At 39.9% G+C, this 23,597-nt stretch overlaps 1 protein-coding gene across 1 annotated transcript in view; it reads right to left on the bottom strand.

Annotated features, from left to right (window-relative positions):
• FAM162A (family with sequence similarity 162 member A) overlaps positions 1 to 23,597 on the bottom strand; it is a 40,227-nt gene continuing 16,630 nt past the window's right edge. Inside the window, exons 2-5 of the mRNA XM_069555895.1 lie at positions 19,040 to 19,159; positions 15,777 to 15,885; positions 2,721 to 2,829; positions 1 to 226 (exon numbers count right to left, since the gene is read on the bottom strand). Coding sequence (XP_069411996.1) covers positions 134 to 226; positions 2,721 to 2,829; positions 15,777 to 15,885; positions 19,040 to 19,159 — 431 coding nt within the window. The 3' untranslated portion in view covers positions 1 to 133. The remainder of the gene's footprint in view (positions 227 to 2,720; positions 2,830 to 15,776; positions 15,886 to 19,039; positions 19,160 to 23,597) is intronic.

The following is a 23,597-nucleotide window of genomic DNA, read 5'->3' as shown; positions in this document are numbered from 1 at the left end:
TTTGTTTAAGAAAATTTATTTTTAGCTCTAGAGTGGAAATAGGGCAGCTCATATACCACATTCTTTTTAGTAAGGCCTATTGCTGCAGCATTATTTCTAGATCTTCAAAATCCAACCAACATCGACATATCTGCTACTCTGTTTTGGCCTTCATAGCAGCTTCTTCTCTCAGACGAGCTTTCTTTTCTAGGTTCAAGCTTGTTAAAGTCTCATTTCGTCTGGCAGCCTAAAGTGAAACGGATGTGAACAGTGATTATTTATGCCGGCTCGGGGACGGTGTCATTCCCTGACGTGGCAAGTACAGGCATGGAGGAACAGCTCGCTGCTGGTGCGCCAGGCACAGCAGCCCTCTCCATGTGCCTTCTGCCTCCTCTAATGCTCTCAGTGTGGCAGTCCATCCATTCACGCACAAGAGAAAGGCCACACCTCTGCCTCCTCCTCCTTTCTGGCCTCTCTCTGTAAATCTTCTAGCCTCTCTTCTCCCTTTATATTTCCTTGTCTTTCTCTTTTCCTCTCTTTAGTATTAAATACCTTTTTGTTTCCATTTCTACCCCCCTTTTCCCTCCTCTCACTTTTCTTTGTTGCTACCATTTCTCCATCCCCAACTCATTTGTATACTTTCACACCCTTCTAGTTCCTTATTCCTCTTTTATCAAAAAACATTCCGCTTTGGGGATCCCAGATTTCACCAAGTACTACCCTTGATGACTCCCAGCAGTGACTACCTTGCCACTCCATCCTCTGAGAGTGAAGAGCAGTGGAGGAGATGCAACCATCTTCTTCCCTTACTTCCCTCCCTCTGACTTGTTTCATCTCTGTGAAGCTTACATACACAGTCCAGTTTCAAATTTTCATACCAAATGAGTGAAACCAGCACCCTATAAGGTGTTTTTCTTCAGAATTAAGTATGGAGAGGAGCAGAGAATCAGAATGGTTAGATGATGAAGAGGACAAAACACAATGGCTAATTTCTCTCTTCTAAATCACAGTATGTTCAGAAGTTAGTCGTTCCTGTAGCATTTACCAACTTTTCAGAAACGGACAGTTCCATAAAAGAGAAATAATATTTATGGTATAGGACAAGAGAGGAGCTCTTTATACAGTGCATACCCTTTCACGAGGCTGGGGGGATCCCAGGGAGTGATCTGTTTCTGGAGTATTTAAACTCAGCTAGCATCATCAAGTAGACAAAAGCAATGCAGATTTCTCAGAATTCTTAAAATCCCTACATCCTGTTTTATATGCTTCTTTCTGTAGGTTCAGTCTGAGAGTTAAGCATAAAAAGTTAAAGAGGGAGGCAGGAAAAATACTGAAGTGGGGTAGGAACACAGTTGTCAAGAGAACTTCACCCAGGCCTCCACACTTGCCCTTCATGCTGTCATAACATCAGCCTAAATGGTTGGTATTTTCTATTCTAAGACTCTCAAGAGAGTCAGAAGTTCACTTTTACTCTGGACTCACTGCACATAAGGAAGTCAGTTATCACTGGGTTTGCAGAAGAACCCTTGTAAATCCTTGACAAAATATGTAAGACATTTCTTTCCATATGGAAGCTGTGATATATAGAATTAGACATGGGATTTAAATAATGGCTTGGCCAGTACTGCAGCACAGAAAAATATCTGTATTTTAATCACAAGATAGTAGTCGGCAAACTTGGCTCTACCTTTTTGTCTTGCCACTTACTAGCTATGTGACATTGGGAAAAGTAACATCTCTAGGTTTTGGTTCTTCTTTTACAAAACATGGATAAGAGAACTGACCTCTTAGGTTCTCACAATTATTGTGGTGATTAAGTACGTTGAACAATGTGCTGTGCTGTGCTCAGCTGCTTCAGTTGTGTCGGACTCTGTGCAACCCTATGGACTACAGCCTGCCAGGCTCCTCTGTCCATGGGATTCTCCAGGCAAGAATCCTGGAGCGGGTTGCCATTTCCAACTCCAGGGGATCAGCCCAAGCCAGGGATCGAACCTGGGTCTCCTTCATTGGCAGGGGCATTCTTAACCACTAAGCCCAAGGTTAACAATACCTGTTATAAAATGAGCACTCAGTAAGTGGGAATACTTTCCCTGTCACCTCAATTAGGTCTAGATTCAAACTGCGGCTCTGCTATTAGGGAGATGTGTGTGAACTTGGGTAAGTCACTAAGCTTTCTATGCTATGTTTCCTCATTTATAAATGAGGTCCTAATAATAGTATCTACCTTGCAGCGTTGTTGTCAGATTTAACTGAGATAACAACAAGGTACCTGGAAGACGGTAAGACAGTTATTAACAATGACTGGATCTGTGGCGCTTAGACAGATGGCCCAGTTGGAACATCCAAGTAGAGAACAGTGATAAGAACACTCACCAAAACTAAGGCAGAGTGAGGATCAATAAGTCCATGTACTGTGAGTGCTTTATAGACATACAAGGAGGTATCAGTACATATCAGTGTCACACATCTTGTTTCACATTCCTTATCACACCTGGGACACCTAAAAACTTTTCTTACTTAACCAAAACTATTTTAGTTCTTCAGCATGCCAAAGTTAGGATTTGCTGTTTACCTCCAGGCATGATAATCTCAGGTTTGGCCCTACCATATTTTATTTTGTTTCTTATCATTTCTTGTATAGGAAGTGACTTCTTCATCACAGAGAATAAAGAGTTAACCCCTGATTTCCTCTAGGTCTTTTGTGGAAAATACATAAAGATAGAGGGGATGTCCACTCTTACCTTCTTGCCCTCAATAATCATCAATACGCATCCTGCCACTGTCAAGGCAATCATTACATAGCTGATCTTCACCCGGACCTTGTTCTTTGCAGCATCGAGCATCTCAAACCTAGCAATACAGTGAGATCACGAGAGGAAGTTAAAGTTTCTGAGTTGCCAGAGGATATAAATCTCTGTGTCCCACAAATCAGGAGTGGAGTGGTGCCCATAAATATAAAAAAAGGAGGTGAGACCCAAAGATCTCGTAGGACTTTGGGGAAGATGGAGCATTTTCACAATTCACTTTATATTTTTATATAAATCATGATAAAGGGGTGGAGATGAAGATAGTGGGACTGAGGACTTCCAGCTACACACTATGCCAATGATGGGAAAGAATTTAGAGGATAAATTTATCCAAAAGTATGTGAAGATCTTCACACTTTAATAAATCTTGCTTGAACATCAGGAACCAGCTGCACTAGCTTTAGCATTGCAGCTAAATATCAGTTGAATCCTACTGCTTCAATTTATGCAAAAGTCAACAACTATAGTTTAATTGGAATAGGCTACACTCAGACTCTGAGGCCCGGTATGAAGCCTCCACTGTCTGCTCTGGTAGATGGGAAGAGTATAATGCTGGAGGTCAGAAACCTGGGCTTGCTCTGGAGCTGGAGGATGAAAGAAACCTCCAGGAATGGGTATCGGAAGATCTGACTTTAATATATTTGCAGTGTGACCAACAGGAGCCCCATATACCCAAGGTGATCAAAACAAAGGATGATCTAAAAGCTGTATTTTAAATATTTAGATAGTTACTTATTAGTCGGTTTCTAGTTGAAAGGGTTATCTGTCTAGTTACCAGTGCTGCAGCTGTGCAGTCACCTATACACTGCTGTGCTGCGCTAAGCCTCTTCAGTCATGTCCAACTCTTTGTGACCCTATGGACTACAGCCTGCCAGGCTCCTCTGTCTGTGGGATTCTCCAGGGAAGAATATGGAGTAGGTTGCATGCCCTCTTTCAAAGGATCCTTCCAACCCAGGGATTGAACCCATGTCTCTTGCATCTCTCGCACTGGCATATGGATTCTTTACCACCAGCACCACCTGGGAAGCCTACACATTACTTAAATGTATTTAACTGTTAAAGGTGCTATCTGCCAATAATAAAACACACTTTTATGAAAACTGGAAAAAAAAAAAACAAGAAAAATCTCAGTCTAACCAACCACCTAAAAGAACTAGAAAAAGAAGAACAAACAAAACCATAGCAGAAAAAAGTAAAGCTCAGCAAGGAAATAGAGTTTAAGAAAAAACACTGAAAAAAATCATTAAAACCAAGAGCTTGTTTTTTAAAAGGATAAACAAAATAAAAAAAACTTCTGGCTAGGCTAAACAAGAAAAGAGAGAGGATCCAAATAAGAAAAATAAGAAACAAAAGGATAAATAATAACCAATGCCACAGAAATGCAAAAAAAACCCAAAAACCCAACCATTAAGAGTATACTTTGAACAATATATGCCAACAAACTAGACAATCTAGAAGAAATAGACAAGTTCCTAGAAACATACAGCCCAAAAATGAATCAAGCAGAAATAACTAATCTGAACATACTGATCACTGGAATTGAAATCAAGTATGTAGTACTAATAAAACAAAACTCTTTTCAAACAAAAGTCCAGGACCAGATGGCTTCACTGGAGAATTCTACCAAACACAGAACTTACAATGATATCTCTCAAAGTGCTCCAAAACATTAAAGAGGGGGAAACACTCCCAAAGCCATTCCATGAGGCCACCATCACCCTCATACCAAAATCATATAAAGACACTATAAAAAGAAAACTACAGGCCAATATCTTTGATAACTATAGGTGTAAAAACACTCAACAAAATACTAGGAAACTGAATCCAACAACACACAGAAAGGATCATATACCATGATCAAGCTGGGTTCATCCAGGGTCGCAAGGATGGTTCAACATATGCAGATCAATCAGTGTGATACACCACATTAGCAAAAGAAAGACAAAGACCATGTGATCATTTCAACAGAGATAGAAAAAGCATTTGATAAAGTTCAGTATTCATTCATGCTAAAAACTCTCACCAAAGTAGGTACAGAGGAAATTTTTAAAAATAATAAAAATGCTTAATAAAAGCATTTATAACAAATCCATAGTCAACCAAATACTCAACAGTGAATAGCTAAAAGTCTTCCCACTAAGTTCTAGAACATGTCAAGGACATTTGACTCACCACTTCTATTCATCATAGTGCAGTCTTAGATTGGAAGAATTAATACTGTTAAAACGGTCATCCTACCCAAAGCAGTCTACAGATTTAATGTGATTCCTATCAAACTATGCATGATATTTTTCACAGAACTAGAACAAATAATCCTAAAATTTATATAGAGCCACAAAGGACCCAGAATTGCCAAAGCAATCCTGAAGAGAAAGAACAAAGCTAGTGGCATAACACACCCAGACTTCAGACAATACTACAAAGCTACAGTAATCAAAACAGCATGGTATTGGCACAAAAACAGACATGCAAATCTGTGGAACAGAACATACAAACCCACACACCTATAATCAATTAATCTTGGACAAAGAAGGCAAGAATACACAATGGAGAAAAGTCTATTCAGTAAGTGGTTTGGGAAAGCTGGACAGCCTTATGTACATCAGTGAAGTCAAAACATGCCCTCATACCATACACAAAAATAAATGAACTCAAAATGGCTTAAAGACCTAAATATAAGACATGACACCATAAAACCCCTAGAAGAGAACAAGACAAAACATTCTTTGACATAAATCTTACCAATATCTTCTTAGGTCAGTCTCCCAAGGCAAAAGAAAGAAAAGCAAAAATAAATTGGACTGAATTAAATTTATAAGCTTTTGCACAGTAAAGGAAACCACACACAAAACGAAAAAAAAAAAAACCTTACAGAATGGGGAAAATATTCACAACTGATATGATCAACAAAGGCTTAATTTCCCAAATATACAAATAGCACATACAGCTCAATATCTAAAAAACTACCCAATCAAATATGGGCAGAAGACCTAAGTAGACACTTCTAAAAAGAAACCATCAGGCACATAAAAAGACATCAAGAATCATCAAGAAAACCACAATGATGTATCACTTCAAGCCTGTCAGCATGGCTGACATCAAAAGACCACAAGTAACAAATGTTGGCAAGGATGCAGAGAAAAAGGAAGCCCTCATGCACCGTTGGTGGGAATGAAAACTGATACAGCCACTATGGAGAACCATATAGAGGGTCTTTTAAAAACCAAAAATAAAGTTACTATATGATCTGGCAATCTCACTCCTAAGCATATATCCAGAAAAGACAAAAACTCTAAAAGATACATGCACCCCAGTGTTCAGAGCAGCATTTACAACAGCCAAGACACAGATGACACAGTCACACACACACACCTATACACATAGACACACAGGCACACACAGAAAATGGAATATTACACAGCTGAAAAAGATAATGGAAACTGCCATTTGGAGCAACTTGAATGGACCTAGAGATTATCATACTAAGTGAAGTCAGACAGGAAGACAAGTATCATATGATATCACTTAGATGTGGAATATAAAATATGAAATGAACTTATTTACAAAACAGAAATAGATTCACAGACATAGGAAATAGTTTTATTTCCTATGAGAATGGAAGAGGGGAGGGATAACGGAGGGAAGAGAATGGAGGGGGAGGGATAAATTCAGTTTGGGATTAACAGATACACACATATATTAGATAAACAACAAGGATCTACTATGTAACACAGGGAACTATATTCAATCTCTTGTAACATAATAGAAAAGAATCTGAAAAAGTATGTATTGTGTATAACTGAATCACTTTGCTGTAAACTAAAACACCACACTTAAATCAACTATACCTGAACTTAAAAAAAAAAAAACAAAAAACAGAGTAAGATTGTACAAATGTAAAGTAGGAAAAATAAGGGAAAAAAAAAGTATGAAGATGAAAAATGGAGCCTGGAACAAGGCAAAATAAAGAAAAAAAGCCAAAAAAGGGCAAGACATGGTAATCTACACTTGCCATGGTGGGCCCAGTTTTGGCTCTGTAGCAGCCAGTGCTAAAATGAACCAGTATCTATTTCTCCTTGAGGTTCTTAAGAAAATAGTATATGATATAATGACATTCTGAATAACATCCTGACAATGTGCTGTGCTGTGCTTAGTCACTCAGTCATGTCTGACTCTCTAAGACCCCATGGACTGTAGCCCACCAGGCTCCTCTGTCCATGGGGATTCTCCAGGCAAGAATACTGGAGTGGGCTGCCATGCCCTCCTCCAGGGGATCTTCCCAACCCAGGGATCAAACCCAGGTCTCCTGCACTGCAGGTGGATTTTTTTACCATCTGAGCCACACTGCAATGAGCTTCATAAGGTTCAACACAAAGCACAATTCAGAAAGAAAACAAACATGGGAGAGTTAAACAATGTGCTCTTTATATCCAGCTTTTGCTCTCTGCCTTGAACCAGGAAGAGATTTCAGGATACCTGGTACAGCAGAAAGATCCTTTAGGCAATGCTCCCTTAACATTTATCTTTTAACTAATGTTTTGGTAAAACTGAGTGACAATGAACTTGAGATTGTGCTCTTTGTCAAGTGCCTCCTATAACTGGTCTGCTGAATACAGACCTATGCACCTTGATAGAAAGTTTTGGGTTGGATTACCATTCTTACGTGAAAGCTAAATGGCCTATCAGGGAAGAGTCTAAACAGAAGGCGGCTTCATCTTGCTGATTCTGCAGGTAGGCAGTTGGTCCCAGTTCTACTACCTGAGTGTTTGGTGAGCATCAGGGCAGGGTATGTGGAATCCTAATGGGCTCAGGATAGAGAACTAGCCTACTCAGTAGTATATAGGAAGTGATTATATCTAGGAGAATGAATTTGAGCGCGAACTTTTTTTCCCTCCTTATATTACTTTTCAAACTGGGGGGAGGAAAGTACTTTAAAAATGCATGGAAGGAGGCACAGGGTCCAGGATGTTGCAGACAGTAGGAGAAGAACCCTGAAAGCATATATACACTGATATAAGAGCTTGGATCCAGTGAGGGAGCAATGCGGATGGAGTCCTCTAGGCATTGAAGGTGGGAGGAACCAGGGACAACTGCTCAGAACATTGAATTGCTCTATTAAGAGCACCTGAGATCCCACCAACCACAACTACCCATGTTGACAAATGTTTTATGTGAACTGGTATTTCTAACCGAAGTGCTGTAATCCTCAGGAAAAGTGATGTATTTTCCATTTGAGGGAACATAAAAAAGTAAAATGCATTTAAATAAGGCCACAAGGTTGCCCTCCATTCTACAGGGAGCAATAAGAACGGGTATGTTAAGCAGTGCTTGTTCAGAACTACCAGCACAAGGATAAACGGTGGCCAGGCCCAGAGAAGAGGCTGCTAGGGTGACTCGTGAAATCGTGCTTTGGGCTTGATGGTGTCTTGGGACCACCTACAAGTCAGACTATGGCAGGTTTTCCTTAGTAAAGCGTATAAAGCACCTATTAGGGCCATGGGTACATACCAGCCTGATTTCTGCTGGCATATTCACAAAGAAATTACAGTACAGGTAAGAATTTGAAGTCATACTTATTTCCAGCATGCTCTCCCAGAAGAATACAACTGTCACTTGAGCTAAGAAGGACGAAGGCTCTCCTGCTGAAATAATTCTAGGGAATATAATGTGTTTTTTAATTTGACAGGCAGAAAGAGAAGGGTGCTGTTGAAGCTGTTGTAAACAGAAAGTAAAACCTACTTATCTTCCTAGAAAAAGATACCCTGAATGAACCCAGAACTTCTTCAATCATGACTTGATTCAGAAGCCAGAAGGCTCCAGAACAATTGTTTACTGGAAGAGGATGAATGTCCAGGAGCTATGTTCCAAGTCCCTGTCTCTGAAGAGGATGATGTCCCATGGGGAGACTGCATCTATTTCTTAGAATCTCTTTTGGCCAAGATGCAAACCACGAGGCAAGAGCAGTGGTTCTCAACTTGGAATGAGTCCCAGGTCTGAAATGAACTCTGGGGCTCCTGGGTTGTGCAGCCAGACTCCAGGAATCAGCCCTGCCTACCAGTAGTCTGGTACCAATCCCAGGATCTGCTTCACCTGCCACTGGGAGGGCAGCAGGCTCAGGCTCATCAGGACCCTGTCTGTGGCCAGCAGTGGCCAGCACTAGTGCCAGGGCTCCCCAGGGACCTGCAATCACGTACATAAGAATACAACTGGTGACTCAGATAAAAAGAGGCAGCAGAGGAATATGATCTAGGAGAAGGAATAAGATGAAACCCTAGAAGACAACCTGAGTAAAGTGGAGATAGCCTACCTACATGAGAAAGACCTCAGAGTAATGATCATAAAGATGAGCAAAGAACTTGGAAGAAGAATGGGTGCACAGAATGAGCAGTTAGAAGTTTTTGAAAGAGAAAACACAAAGAATAACCAGATGCGAAAAATACAGTAACTGAAATGCAAATTACAGTAGAAGGAATCAACAGTAGACTAAATGATACAGAAAAATAGATCGCTGAGCTGCAAGACAGAATAGTGAAAACCACTGCCACTGAGCAGAAAAAAATGAAAAGAAACAAGGCCAGTCTGAGACCTCTGGGACAACATCAAGCCCATTAATACTCATATTACAGGGGTCCCAGAAGGAGAAGAGCAAGACAGTGCTTCAGAAATAATTGAAGAGATAATAGCTGAAAACTTGCCTATCCTGAGAAATGAAAGTCATCCAAGTTCAGGAAGCACAGAATCTCATACAGGATTAACCCAAAGAGGAACACACCAAGAATACTGTAATCAAAAATCAAAATGACAAAAATTAAAGATAAACAGAGAATACTAAGAGCAGCAAGAGAAAAGTAACACATTACATAGAATGACATTCCCACAAGGCTATCAGCTGATTTTCCAGCAGACTCTGCAGGCCAGATGGAAGTGACATGATATGTTTAAAGGAATGAAGGAGAAAAGCCTACAACCAGGAATCATCTACCCAGCAAGGTTCTTATTCAGACTTGAAATCAAAAACTTTACAGACAAGCAAAATCTAAGAGAATTCAGCACCACCAAAGTGGCCTTAACAACAAATGTTAAACGAACTTCTCTAGGCAAAAAAGAGAAGGCCACAGTTACAAAAAAGAAAATTATGGAATGAAAGAGCTCACTGGCAAAGGTAAAGTAAAGTTAGGAAATCATTCACATACCAAGTTAGTAAAGGTAGGAAATCATCCATACACAAAGATAGTAGGGAGATTAAGAGAGACAAGTATAGTTAAGATCATCTGTATCTACACTAAGCAGTTAAGAGATACACAAAACAATTAGATATAAAATATGGGCTTCCCAGGTGGCACAATGTAAAGAATCTACCTGCCAACGCAGGAAACGCAAGAGACATGGGTTTGATTCCTGGGTCAGAAAGATCTCCTGGAGAAGGAAATGGCAACCCACTCCAGTATTCTTGCCTGGAGAATTCCAAGGACAGAGAAGCCTGTTAGGTTACAGTCCATGAGGTTGCAAAGAGTCAGACATGACTGAGCTACTACTGAGCATGCAACATACACACACATGATAGCAAAAACAGTAGTCATTAGGAGGGGAAATGTGCAAACTCAGGTGTTTTTTTAAATGCATTTGAAACTAAGAGATGAGCTCCTAAAACAATCACCTGTATACCCAGGCTGCTACATAAAAACCTCATGGTAACTGCAAACCAAAGCTCTATAATAAACATACACACAACAAAGAAAAAGGAATACAACATACACTAAAGATAGTCTTATCAGATGAGAATAGAACAAAAGAAGAAAGAAAAAAAGACCTACAAAACAAATCCATACAACACATTAAAAACAAACAACCAAGGCCTATTGTAGAGCACCAGTTCAGTTCAGTTCAGTTGCTCAGTTGTGTCTGACTCTTTGCGACCCCATGAATTGCAGCATGCCAGGCCTCCCTGTCCATCACCAACTACCGGAGTTCACTCAAACTCATGTCACTCGAGTTGGCAATGCCATCCAGCCATCTCATCCTCTGTCGTCCCCTACTCCTCCAGCCCCCAATCCCTCCCAGCGTCAGGGTCTTTTCCAATGAGTCAACTCTTCACATGAGGTGGCCAAAGTACTGGAGCTTCAGCTTCAGCATCAGTCCTTCCAATGAACACCCAGGACTGATCTTCTTTAGGATGGACTGGTTAGATCTCCTTGTAGTCCAACGGACTCTCAAGAGTCTTCTCCAACACCACAGCTCAAAATCATCAATTTTTTGGCGCTCAGCTTTCTTAGTCCAACTCTCACATCCATACATGACCACTGGAAAAACCATAGCCTTGACTAGATGGACCTTTGTTGGCAAAGTAATCTCTCTGCTTTCGAATATGCTATCTAGGTTGGTCGTAACTTTTCTTCCAAGGAGTAAGCATCTTTTAATTTCATGGCTGCAGTCACCATCTGCAGTGATTTTGGAGCCCCAAAAAATAAAGTCTGACACTGTTTCCACATCTATTTCCCATGAAGTGATGGGACCAGATGCCATGATCTTCATTTTCTGAATGTTGAGCTTTAAGCCAACTTTTGCACTCTCCTCTTTCACTTTCATCAAGAGGCTCTTTAGTTCTTCACTTTCTGCCATAAGGGTGGTGTCATCTGCATATCTGAGGTTATTGATATTTCTCCCGGCAATCTTGATTCCAGCTTGTGCTTCTTCCAGCCCAGCATTTCTCATGATGTACTCTGCACAGAAGTTAAATAAGCAGGGTGACAATATACAGCCTTGACGTACTCCTTTTCCTATTTGGAACCAATCTGTTGTTCCATGTCCAGTTCTAACTGTTGCTTCCTGACCTGCATACAGGTTTCTCAAGAGGCAGGTTAGGTAGTCCGGTATTCTCATCTCTTTCAGAATTTTCCACAGTTTATTGTGATCCACACAGTCAAAGGCTTTGGCATAGTCAATAAAGCAGAAAGAGATGTTTTTCTGGAACTCTTGCTTTTTCCATGGTCCAGCGGATGTTGGCAATTTGATCTCTGGTTCTTCTGCCTGTTTTAAAACTAGCTTGAACATCTGGAAGTTCACAGTTCACATATTGCTGAAGCCTGGCTTGGATAATTTTGAGCATTACTTTACTAGCATGTGAGATGAGTGCAATTGTGTGGTAGTTTGAGCATTCTTTGGCATTGCCTTTCTTTGGGATTGGAATGAAAACTGACCTTTTCCAGTCCTGTGGCCACTGCTGAGTTTTCCAAATTTGCTGGCATACTGAGTGTAGCACTTTCACAGGATCATCTTTCAGGATTTGAAATAGCTCAACTGGAATTCCATCACCTCCACTAGCTTTGTTCCTAGTGATGCTTTCTAAGGCCCACTTGACTTCACATTCCAGGATGTCTGGCTCTAGGTGAGTGATCACACCATCATGATTATTTTGGTTGTGAAGCTCTGTTTTGTACAGTTCTTCTGTGTATTCTTGCCATCTCTTCTTAATATCTTCTGCTTCTGTTAGGTCCATACCATTTCTGTCCTTTATTGAGCCCATCTTTGCATGAAATGTTCCCTTGGTATCTCTAATTTTCTTGAAGAGATCTCTAGTCTTTCCCATTCTGTTGCTTTCCTCTACTTCTCTGCACTGATCACCAAGGAAGGCTTTCTTATCTCTCCTTGCTATTCTTTGGAACTCTGCATTCAAACGGGAATATCTTTCCTTTTCTCCTTTGCTTTTTGCTTATCTTCTTTTCACAGCTATTTGTAAGGCTGCCCCGGAGAGCCATTTTGCTTTTTTACATTTCTTTTCCATGGGGATGGTCTTGATCCCTGTCTCCTATACAATGTCAGGAACCTCATCCCATAGTTCATCAGGCACTCTGTCTATGGGGAACTATATTCAATACCTTGTAATAACTTATAATGAAAAATTATATATATATATATAACTGAATAACTCTGCTGTACACCTGAAACACTGTAAATCAAATATATGTCAATAAAAAATCCAAAGCAATTAACAAAAAGGCAGTGAGTATATACATATACATGATTACCTTAAATGTAAATGAACTAAATGCTCCAACCAAAATATACAGACTGAATGGAAGAAAAACAAGACCCATTTATATGCTGCCTACAAGAGACTCATTTCAGATCTAGGGACACATACAGACTGAAAGTGAGAGGATGAAAAAAGGTATTTCATGCATGTGGAAATCAAAAGAAAGCTAAAGCAGCAATACTCATATCAATCAGACAAAATAGACTTTAAAATACTGTTACAAGAGAAAAAGAGAGACAGTATAATGATCAAGTGATCAAAAACATAACAATTGTAAATATATCTGCAACAAACATAGGAGCTCCTCAATATGTAAGGTAAAAATTAACCGACATAAAAGGAGAAATTGAGAGTAAGAAAATACTAGTAGGGGCTTTAATACCCCATTTACATCCAGACAGAAAATCAATAAGGAAACACAGACCTTGATAACACATTAGACTAAATGGACTTACTTGATACATTTAGAGTATTCCATATGAAAGCAGCAGAATACATTCTTTTCAAGTGTACATGGCACATTCTCCAGGATAGGTCATATGCTGGGTCACAGAGCCAGTTTCAGTAAATTTAAGAAAACTGAAATCATATCAAGCATCTTTTCCAATCACTGCTGCTGCTGCTGCTAAGTCGCTTCAGTCATGTCAGACTCTGTGCGACCCCACAGACGCCAGGCCACCAGGCTCCTCTGTCCCTGGGATTCTTCAGGCAAGAATACTGGAGTGGGTTGCCATTTCCTTCTCCAATGCATGAAAGTGAAAAGTTAAAGTGAAGTCGCTCAGTCGTGTCCCACTCTTCGCGACCCCATGGACTGCAGCCCACCAGGCCCCTCTATCCATGGGATTCTCCAGGCAAGAGTACTGGAGTGGGTTGCCAACCACTATGAGACTCAAAATCAACTATAAGAATAAGCTGCAAAAAACACAAACATGTGGAGGTTAAGCAACATGTTACTAAACAACCAATGGATCAGTGAAGAAATCAAATAGAAAATAAAAAACCTAGACACAAATGAAAACAAAACCACAACAATCCAAAACCTCTGGGATGCAGCAAAAACAGTTCTAAGAAGGAAGTTTTTAAGCAATATAAGTTTGCCTCAGGAAATAAGAAAATCTCAAATAAACAAATTAACCTTACACCTAAAGCAACTAGAAAAAGAACAAACAAAACCGAAAGTTAGTAGAAGGAAAGAAATTATAAACATCAGAGTAGAAATAAATTAAACAAAGACAAAAAAACCCAGCAAAGATCAATGAAACTAAAAGCTGGTTTTTTGAAAAGATAAACAAAACTGATAAGCCTTTAGCCAGACTCATTAGGGAAAAAGAAAAAGTGAGAGGGCCGAAATCAATAAAATTAGAAATGAAAAGGGAGAAGTTACAGCCCACACCACAGAAATACAAAGGATCACAAGAGACTATTATGAAAAACCGTATGCAAATAAAATGGGAACCTTGAAGAAATGGACAAATACTTAGAAAGGTACAATCTCCCAAGACTGAACCAGGAAGAAACAGAAAGTATGAACAGACCAATAACTAGTATTGAAATTTAATAGTATTTTAAAAACTCCCAACAAATAAAAGTTTAGAACCAGACAGCTCCATGGGTGAGTTGTAGCAAACATTTAGAGAAGAGTTAACACCTCTCCTGCTGGAACTATTCCAAAAAATTGCAGAGGAAGGGATACTTCCAACTCATTCTATGGGCTACCATCACGCTAATACCAAAACCAAAGATACCAACAACACCAAAAAAAAAAAAAAACAGACCAGTATCACTGATGAACACAGATGCAAAAATCCTCAACAAAATACTAGAAAACCAAATAAAACAATAACTTAAAAGGCCCATACACCATGATCAAACGGGATTTATCCCAGGGATGCAAGGATTTTTCACCACCCACAAATCAATCAATATGATACATCACATTAGCGAACTGAAGAACAAAAACCATATGATGATCTAAATAGATGCAGAAAAAGCTTTTAATAAAATTTAATATTGGTTATGGTAAAAGGACTTCCCTGGTGGCTCAGACGGTAAAGCATATGTCTGCAACGCAGGAGACCTGGGTTCCATCCCTCGGTTGGGAAGATCCGCTGGAGAAGGAAATGGCAATCCACTCCAGTACTATTGCCTAGAAAATCCCATGGACAGAGGGGCCTGGTAGGCTACAGTCCAGGGGCATCGCAAAGAGTCGGACACAACTGAGCGACTTCACTTTTCACTTTCCTTTATGGTAAAAACTCTCCAAAAAGTGGGCACAGAAAGAACATACCTCAAAACAATAAAGGCCATATATAAAAAAGCCCAACATTATACTAAACTAACATCATACTAAACAGTGAAAAGCTGAAAGCATTCCATCTAAGATCAGGAAGAAGACAAGAATGCCCACTCTTGCCACTTTTATTCAACACAGTTTGGAAGTCCTAGCCATGGCAATCAAAGAAGAAAAAGAAATAAAAGGAATCCAAATTCAAAAGGAAGAAGTAAAACTGTCATTGTTTGCAGATGACATGATAACCATACACAGAAAATCCTAAGGATGCCACCAGAAAAACTACTAGAGTTCATCAGTGAACTGGATAAAGCTGTAGGACCAAAATTAACATACAGAAATCTGTTGCATTTCTATGTGCTAACAAAAAAAAAATAAAAAAAGAGAAATTAATTTAGTTACTTTCTATAGCTAGGAGAGAAAATCAAACCAGCTGACTTCAGAGTCACAGACAGCTCTTCACTAGGCACTACATAGAGCAGTGATAATGCTCTGATTTTCCAGCACTGTTTTCATTCCAGGTACTTGTCAGGAAGTAAACGTTTAGAAAAGTGGAAACTTTTAAATATGGCTGAAAGGTTTTAAACAGACTCAGAGGTACTGCTTTTCCTTTAAAATAGATTACTGAAAAATAAAAGCTGCTTACAACCCTAAATTCAGCACTCACGAGACAGTCTCTGGAATTTCATCTTCCTTTTTGAAGCGACCTGACCATATTAGAATCTTCTTCTCCCAGTCCGTAGGCTTATGCAATGGCACTCTGTGGCTGTAAGTGTCTATGAGAAAAACAAGAGAAGATATCTTATTTATATGAGATTGACTCCCAAATTTAGCAACAGAAAAATGCTATTTGTGCTTTTTAGCTATTCACTAAATAGAATTACTGAGAAATCTCAAGTTAAATAGAGCTTTATTTGAATGGAATTTCTTAGGTTGCTCATTTATTTCTTAAATGAAATTCGAAAATTTTGTAAGGACTGAGGTAAAATAAAAGCATTATTTCCCAATATAAGCCCCAGCCATTGAAAGCTGAAAGAACACCATAAACAAAGATATAAAGCTGAGAAGGATGAACTAAGAAGGGAACAGCATGGGAGCTGGTTTGCCTTAGGTAGAATTTTTAAGTCTGTAAAGTAAAATCAGATTATAAAAGAACCTGAATGGCAGGCTAAGGGTTCTAGACCTGACTCAAGAACCATTGTACTTAGAAAGTTTAATCTGCACAGTGGCTGGAAAGAGAAAGGATAGGACAGAGTGGACAAGACCAAATAGGAGATTATAATACAAGCTATTACAATACAAGAGTGAGTTGTTATAGTCTCAACTAGAGTTGTAACAGTGGGAAGAGAGACAAAAAAGTCAATCTGAAAGAATTTGGAGATTAAGATAAAGACGGATTCATGAAGAACCTCAAACTTGGATGATTAAAACAAAAGCAGTATTGTTAACCAAAATAAGGTGACTGAAAACAACCAGTCAGGAGAGGAGAAACTCCTAATGCCATTTTAGATCTACTGGGTCTAAATTCCTGCCATCTGGGTAAGTTCCATTAATGAGCTGGGAGTGGAGATAACCCCTGGTGCAAAGAAAGAGCCGGTGAGGATGACAGACGCCGAAGAGCAGGGGCTGCGCTTTAGTGCCTGACCCAGAAAGGGCAAAGAGGCAGCAGAGGAAAATGGAGCAGCTGAGACAGGCAGAACCACAGCCTATAAGAGAGTCTTTCAAAGGAAGGGGACGTCACTGAAGACGAGGAGAGAAAAAGGGGATCACAAAATGTCAGAGTCACCAAGGACCTTGGAGATAATCTCATCTAACTTTCATGTACCGCTGACATCTCTCTCACAGACAGACCATCTCCTTGACTACGTCACCTTTGTTTAAGCTGCACCTTTCACTTAATCAGAAGCCAACAGCAAGAGGAACAGAAAAGTCACTAGGGAAAAAAATCCATAAAGAACCAAAGGCAAAAAAAGACATTTGTAAGTACAGAAATAGTACTGCTGTAATCTTTTAGCACTTGGTACTTTCTCTACAGTTTATTTTTACTTTATGTACTACATACTCACTAAAGGCAATTCAGAAAGTACAGATGTGAAAAAAAAAGATTAAAGCCATGCTTAATTCTCCTCTCACAGTATGAGCACTACGTTTATTTTGGTATGTTTCCTAAATCTTATCACCATACACAGGTACATATATGTAATTTCTATATGTACTATTCTTGGGCTTACACACAACATAAAATTTTGTATCCTGCCTTGTTCATTAACATTATGACAAAAACTTTCCATGCCAGTATGTTGTATTTATAAGCACCACTTCCAACAGTTGCACAACTCATCAAGTAGATCTAATGTATAATTAATCATTCCCAGATTATTTAACATTTAGACTAATTTCTCATTTTCCTTTATATGTGTGTATAAGTATATATAGATATACATATACATGCTGCTACTGCTAAGTCACTTCAGTTGTGTCTGACTCTGTGCAACCCCATAGATGGCAGCCCACCAGGCTCTGCTGTCCCTGGGATTCTCCAAGCAAGAACACTGGAGTGGGTTGCCATTTCCTTCTCCAATGCACGAAAGTGAAAAGTGAAAGTGAAGTCACTGAGTCGCGTCCAACTCTCAGCGACCCCATGGACTGCAGCCTACCAGGCTCCTCCGTCCACGGGATTTTCCAGGCAAGAGTACTGGAGTGGGGTGCCATTGCATACATACATATATATAAACAAATGGGAACAGCTTTACAGTCAAAGCTTTTTCCACATAAAGGGATTATTCCTTAGGATAGATCCCCAGAAGTGAAATACCAGGTCAAGGGGTATAAATACTTTTAACTTCTTAATATTCTTTGAAAGCAGTTCTTTTCCACCCACCAGTACCTATCTGGCCCTAGTGTAGGGCCCAGAAGAAGCAATTCCCATGAAGAAGCAATGAGCAAGTAGTTCCTGGGGCCATACAGTTTAAAGATTATGCTCCTTCCTTCCACAGTGCTGACAGTGACAGAACGTGGAGTTAGGGATAGGACTAAACATGAAATTAAAAGACATTTACTCCTTGGAAGAAAAGTTATGACCAACCTAGATAGCATATTCAAAAGCAGAGACATTACTTTGCCGACTAAGGTCCGTCTAGTCAAGGCTATGGTTTTTCCTGTGGTCATGTATGGATGTGAGAGTTGGACTGTGAAGAAGGCTGAGCGTTGAAGAATTGATGCTTTTGAACTGTGGTGTTGGAGAAGACTCTTGAGAGTCCCTTGGACCGCAAGGAGATCCAACCAGTCCATTCTGAAGGAGATCAGCCCTGGGTGTTCTTTGGAAGGAATGATGCTAAAGCTGAAACTCCAGTACTTTGGCCACCTCCTGGGAAGAGTTGACTCATTGGAAAAGACCCTGATGCTTGGAGGGATTGGGAGCAGGAGAAGGGGACAACAGAGGATGAGATGGCTGGATGGCATCACCAACTGGATGGACGTGAATTTGAGTGAACTCCAGGAGTTGGTGATGGACAGGGAGGCCTGGCGTGCTGCGATTCATGGGGTGGCAAAGAGTCGGACACAACTGAGTGACTGAACTGAAACATGGCTGAAGTTAATGTACAAGCCAGTGTGTAGCCCTAAGTATATTGTACCTAAATGTCATTTTTTGATTTGGTTCATCTTTGAGGCTGACCAATATTTACTTTGGTACATCTATCATCTACAGAAAGCTCTAGTCAAATCCTTGAGGTAAGAGATGAAAATGACAAATGGGAAAAATGAAGAAATCACTGCCACATGTAAGCACAGCTAATATAAGTACAATTTGGGAGGCCTGAACTACACGATAGGGACCCTGTGACCACCTCTCTTTTAGGTCCTTTTGATTCTCGGTTGTTCTAGTCTTTGGGAGCTGCCTAGTCCATAACTGGAAAGACAAAAACTTACGGGTTGGAGGCTTTGGACTTTCCTGGGGTTTGCTGCAAAATCCATTTTTTCTCTTCAAATCAGAGTTTCTGGTAAGCCTTAAAGATGAGAAAGCATCTCTTTCATATGACCTAAAACTTCCTAGAAAAGAGAAAAAAATGTTTCAGATAAAGGAAATCTGATATCTTACAATGAAGAATGCCTGCAAATTACGTATTTCATTTATAAAAATTAACTCACTTAAAAAATGAATATCCTACTCTATGTAAGATACATGTACTATATTTAAAGTGCTATCCTTAGTGCTAATTTAAAATATGCATGTTTTGCTGTTTAGGAAATTAGGAATTTACAATATATTTTATTGGCTTTACGTTTTGTAAAAGTACTTCTCACATGTCTTATAACAATAATGATTCTGTTATGAATCATTAGTGTTAGTATAACCTTCAGTGTTAGCATGAACATTTTTAATCAATAATTAACCAGAATTCAAAGCAGAGACAGCCAGAAACAGTTCTGATGAGGGTAAAAGGGGATACTTCTGAGTATGGGGGTGGGGAGTCATACAAGAGACTAGGGCTGATCCTCAGTCAAAGGATCATCATAAAAGCGCCCTACAGCCCTAGGATGTGGAAGAAAGGGAGCACTACAGAAGAACGAAACAGAAAAGAAAGCTGGGAAGGCAGCAATAATAAATCTCATCAAGATCCTGACACTCCGTGATGCTCTGGGTGACAAAGAATGCAACACCCACCCAAGATTTGCCTTTAATGTGACAAGAATGAGCCCTCACAGCTTGTGCTTAAAACTTCACAGAATTCAAGCAGTTTTAAAAAGCTGTTTTGTTAGTGGATAAACCTTTGAAGTTCCAGATGCCTAACAGAGTGTCATCGTAGCTTCAGAGTTTGAAGCCAGTAAGGGGAGGAAAGAGAGGGAAGAGCAGTAAAATGTGGTTGTAGCACTGGACCTCCCAAAGTTGGTGAGAACCATAATTACCTTGCTTTTTCTTTCTCCTGCTGTTAAGAAAATCTTTAAACATAGCAATCTTAAAAAAAAAAAATCACTGTGGACTTCTCATGGACACGTTTATATTTGTGTAAAGATTTTTAAAAGAACACTTTTATTGATACACAATTTCACATTAAAAATTCATCCTTTTAAATGTGTAAAACAAAGAATCACCTTCTGCTTCAATATTCTGCTCGACAGGAATTAATCAGAGAGAGAGGGGGCAAAAGATGGAGAAGGGAGTTAGCTTTGCTGTCCACTAATAACTGGACAGAGACTTCCTTAAATGCCTTTCACCAATAACTTTGCCAGCTTTTGCTGAAGGGCTCTGTGTGCATTTAGGGGGCATGCTCTAGGGTAGGTATGGAAGAAGCTATTTGCATTGAATTAGCTCTGAGTAAGGTTTAAAAAAAAAAAAAGGCAAGTGAGGATTTCCACGGGACAGACAGACCAACAGTAACAGTCCTCTGTGGGGAGGGGTTTGCGGAGCTCCAAATCCATTCTGCCTTTTTCCCTGTCTGCTATATTTTTCAGAGCTACATGATTTCAAGGTATTCGTTTCAAAGTATTACTGTGAAGCCAAGAGGAGACAGGAATTAACATTCCATGAGCCTTGCTGTTCTTACCATGACTAAGTCATTTTCTTGGACAAATGCTACACAGATTGTCACAAGTCTCTGGTTATTCCCTAGAGTTCTGAAAAAGTTGACTCTAAGACTATGGTCATATTTTCATTGCTTTTATATAGGGGTGAATTTTCAGAGGTCCTATTTTCAGAGTGAATTGTCAGATTCACTAACATACCTTAAGCTGGAACCTGTATTTGTATCAAGATTTGTGGTTGCCTGCAGTCTGATTTCTTTCTCAAGAGGCCTCATTTATTTCAGTTTTCCAGGCAGCAGTCTCAGAAAGCTTTGCCTGGGTCTGAGTAACCACACTACCAGTGCCACCTAGTGACAGCACGTGTACGCTGTAAGAAAAGTAGATAAATTATAATTGATCTTGGTTTGTTTCCACATTTTAAATGTAGATAATGTAGTATTTACTTCAACAAGGCTGATTTAAAGGCTCAATGGAAAATACACGTGAGAGCATTTGGCAAGATGCTTGAAACGTGGCAGGTACTCTAAACATTGTTTGTTTCCTTAAACACTAATCTTCAAAACATTTCCAGAGCACTTCAATTTTATCCCTAAGATGGTCAGAATTTCTGACCAGGGTAGTTTTAAATTGTTATCAGAGCATGGACAAATTCCATGAATCTCTTCTAAAGTTTCTCATAGCTTTCAAGATTAAAACAAAAATATTAAATGCTGTGATCTCAAACTTCAGCATACATCAGAACCACCTGAATGGCTTGGTAAAATGCCACTCATAGGCACACCTATCTCCAGTTTTAGAAACAGTTTTCAGTTGAACCTGCATTTCTAACAAGCTCTTAGGTAAAGCTTCTATTGCTACTTTAAAACCACACTTTAAGAACTACTGGGTTTTGCTTTTTTTTTTTTTTCAGTTCAGTTGCTCAGTCGTGTCCAACTCTTTGCGACCCCATGAACCACAGAACGCCAGGCCTCCCTGTCCATCACCGACTCCCGGAGTTCACTCAACCTCATGTCCATCGAGTCAGTGATGCCATCCAGCCATCTCATCCTCTGTCGTCCCCTTCTCCTCCTGCCCCCAATCCCTCCCAGCATTAGGGTCTTTTCCAATGAGTCAACTCTTCGCATGAGGTGGCCAAAGTATTGGAGTTTCAGCCTCAGCATCAGTCCTTCCAATGAGCACCTAGGACTGGTCTCCTTTAGGATGGACTGACTGGATCTCCTTGCAGTCCAAGGGACTCTCAAGAGTCTTCTCCAACACCACAGTTCAAAAGTATCAATTCTTCCACACTCAGCCTTCTTCATAGTTCAACTCTCACGTCCGTACCACTGGAAAAACCATAGCCTTGACTAGAAGGACTTTTGTTGGCAAAGTAACAACTCTGCTTTTCAATATGCTGTCTAGGTTGGTCATAACTTTCCTTCCAAGGAGTAAGCGTCTTTTAATTTCATGGCTGCAATCACCATCTGCAGTGATTTTGGAGCCCCCCAAAATAAAGTCTGACACTGTTTCCACTGTTTCCCCATCTATTTCCCATGAAGTGATGGGACCAGATGCTATGATCTTCGTTTGCTGAATGTTGAGCTTTAGGTCAATTTTTTCACTCTCCTCTTTCACTTTCATCAAGAGGCTCTTTAGTTCTTCACTTTCTGCCATAAGGGTGGTATCATCTGCATATCTGAGGTTATTGATATTTCTCCCAGCAATCTTGATTCCAGCTTGTGCTTCTTCCAGCCCAGCATTTCTCATGATGTACTCTGCATAGAAGTTAAATAAGCAGGGTGACAATATACAGCCCTGATGTACTCCTTTTCCTCTTTGGAACCAGTCTGTTGTTCCATGTCCAGTTCTAACTGTTGCTTCCTGACCTGCATACAGGTTTCTCAAGAGGCAGGTCAGGTGGTCTGGTATTCCCATCACTTTCAGAATTTTCCACAGCTTATTGTGATCCACACAGTCAAAGGCTTTGGCATAGTCAATAAAGCAGAAAGACGTGTTTTTCCGTAATTCTCTTGCTTTTTCCATGATCCAGCAGATGGTGGCAATTTGATCTCTGGTTCCTCTGCCTTTTCTAAAACCAGCTTGAACATCTGGAAGTTCGCGGTTCATATATTACTGAAGCCTGGCTTGGAGAATTTTGAGCATTACTTTACTAGCATGTGAGATGAGTGCAATTGTGTGGTAGTTTGAGCATTCTTTGGCATTGCCTTTCTTTGGGATTGGAATGAAAACTGACCTTTTCCAGTTCTGTGGCCACTGCTGAGTTTTCCAAATTTGCATATTGAGTGCAGCACTTTCACAGGATCATCTTTCAGGGTTTGAAATAGCTCAACTGGAATTCCATCACCTCCACTAGCTTTGTTCCTAGTGATGCTTCCTAAGGCCCACTGGACTTCACATTCCAGGATGTCTGGCTCTAGGTGAGTGATCACACCATCATGATTATCTGGGTCGTGAAGCTCTGTTTTGTACAGTTCTTCTGTGTATTCTTGCCACCTCTTCTTAATTATCTTCTGCTTCTGTTAGGTCCATACCATTTCTGTCCTTTATCGAGCCCATCTTTGCATGAAATGTTCCCCTGGTATCTCTAATTTTCTTGAAGAGATCTCTAGTCTTTCCCATTCTGTTGTTTTCCTCTATTTTTTTGCATTAATAGCTGAGGAAGGCTTTCTTATCTCTCCTTGCTATTCTTTGGAACTCTGCATTCAGATGCTTATATTGTTCCTTTTCCCTTTTGCTTTTCACTTATCTTCTTTTCACAGCTATTTGTAAGGCCTCCCCAGACAGCCATTTTGCTTTTTTGCATTTCTTTTCCATGGGGATGGTCTTGATCCCTGTCTCCTGTATAATGTCACAAACCTCATTCCATAGTTCATCAGGCACTCTGTCTATCAGATCTAGTCCCTTAAGTTTTTTAAAACCATGGTAAAAACATGTAACACAAGACTTACCACTGTAACCACTTTTA

The sequence above is a fragment of the Ovis canadensis genome, chromosome 1 (assembly GCF_042477335.2).
Source record: "Ovis canadensis isolate MfBH-ARS-UI-01 breed Bighorn chromosome 1, ARS-UI_OviCan_v2, whole genome shotgun sequence".
NCBI lineage: Eukaryota > Metazoa > Chordata > Mammalia > Artiodactyla > Bovidae > Ovis > Ovis canadensis.
Note: the sequence above shows the minus strand (reverse complement) of the source record. Positions and strands in the feature narration are given on the sequence as shown.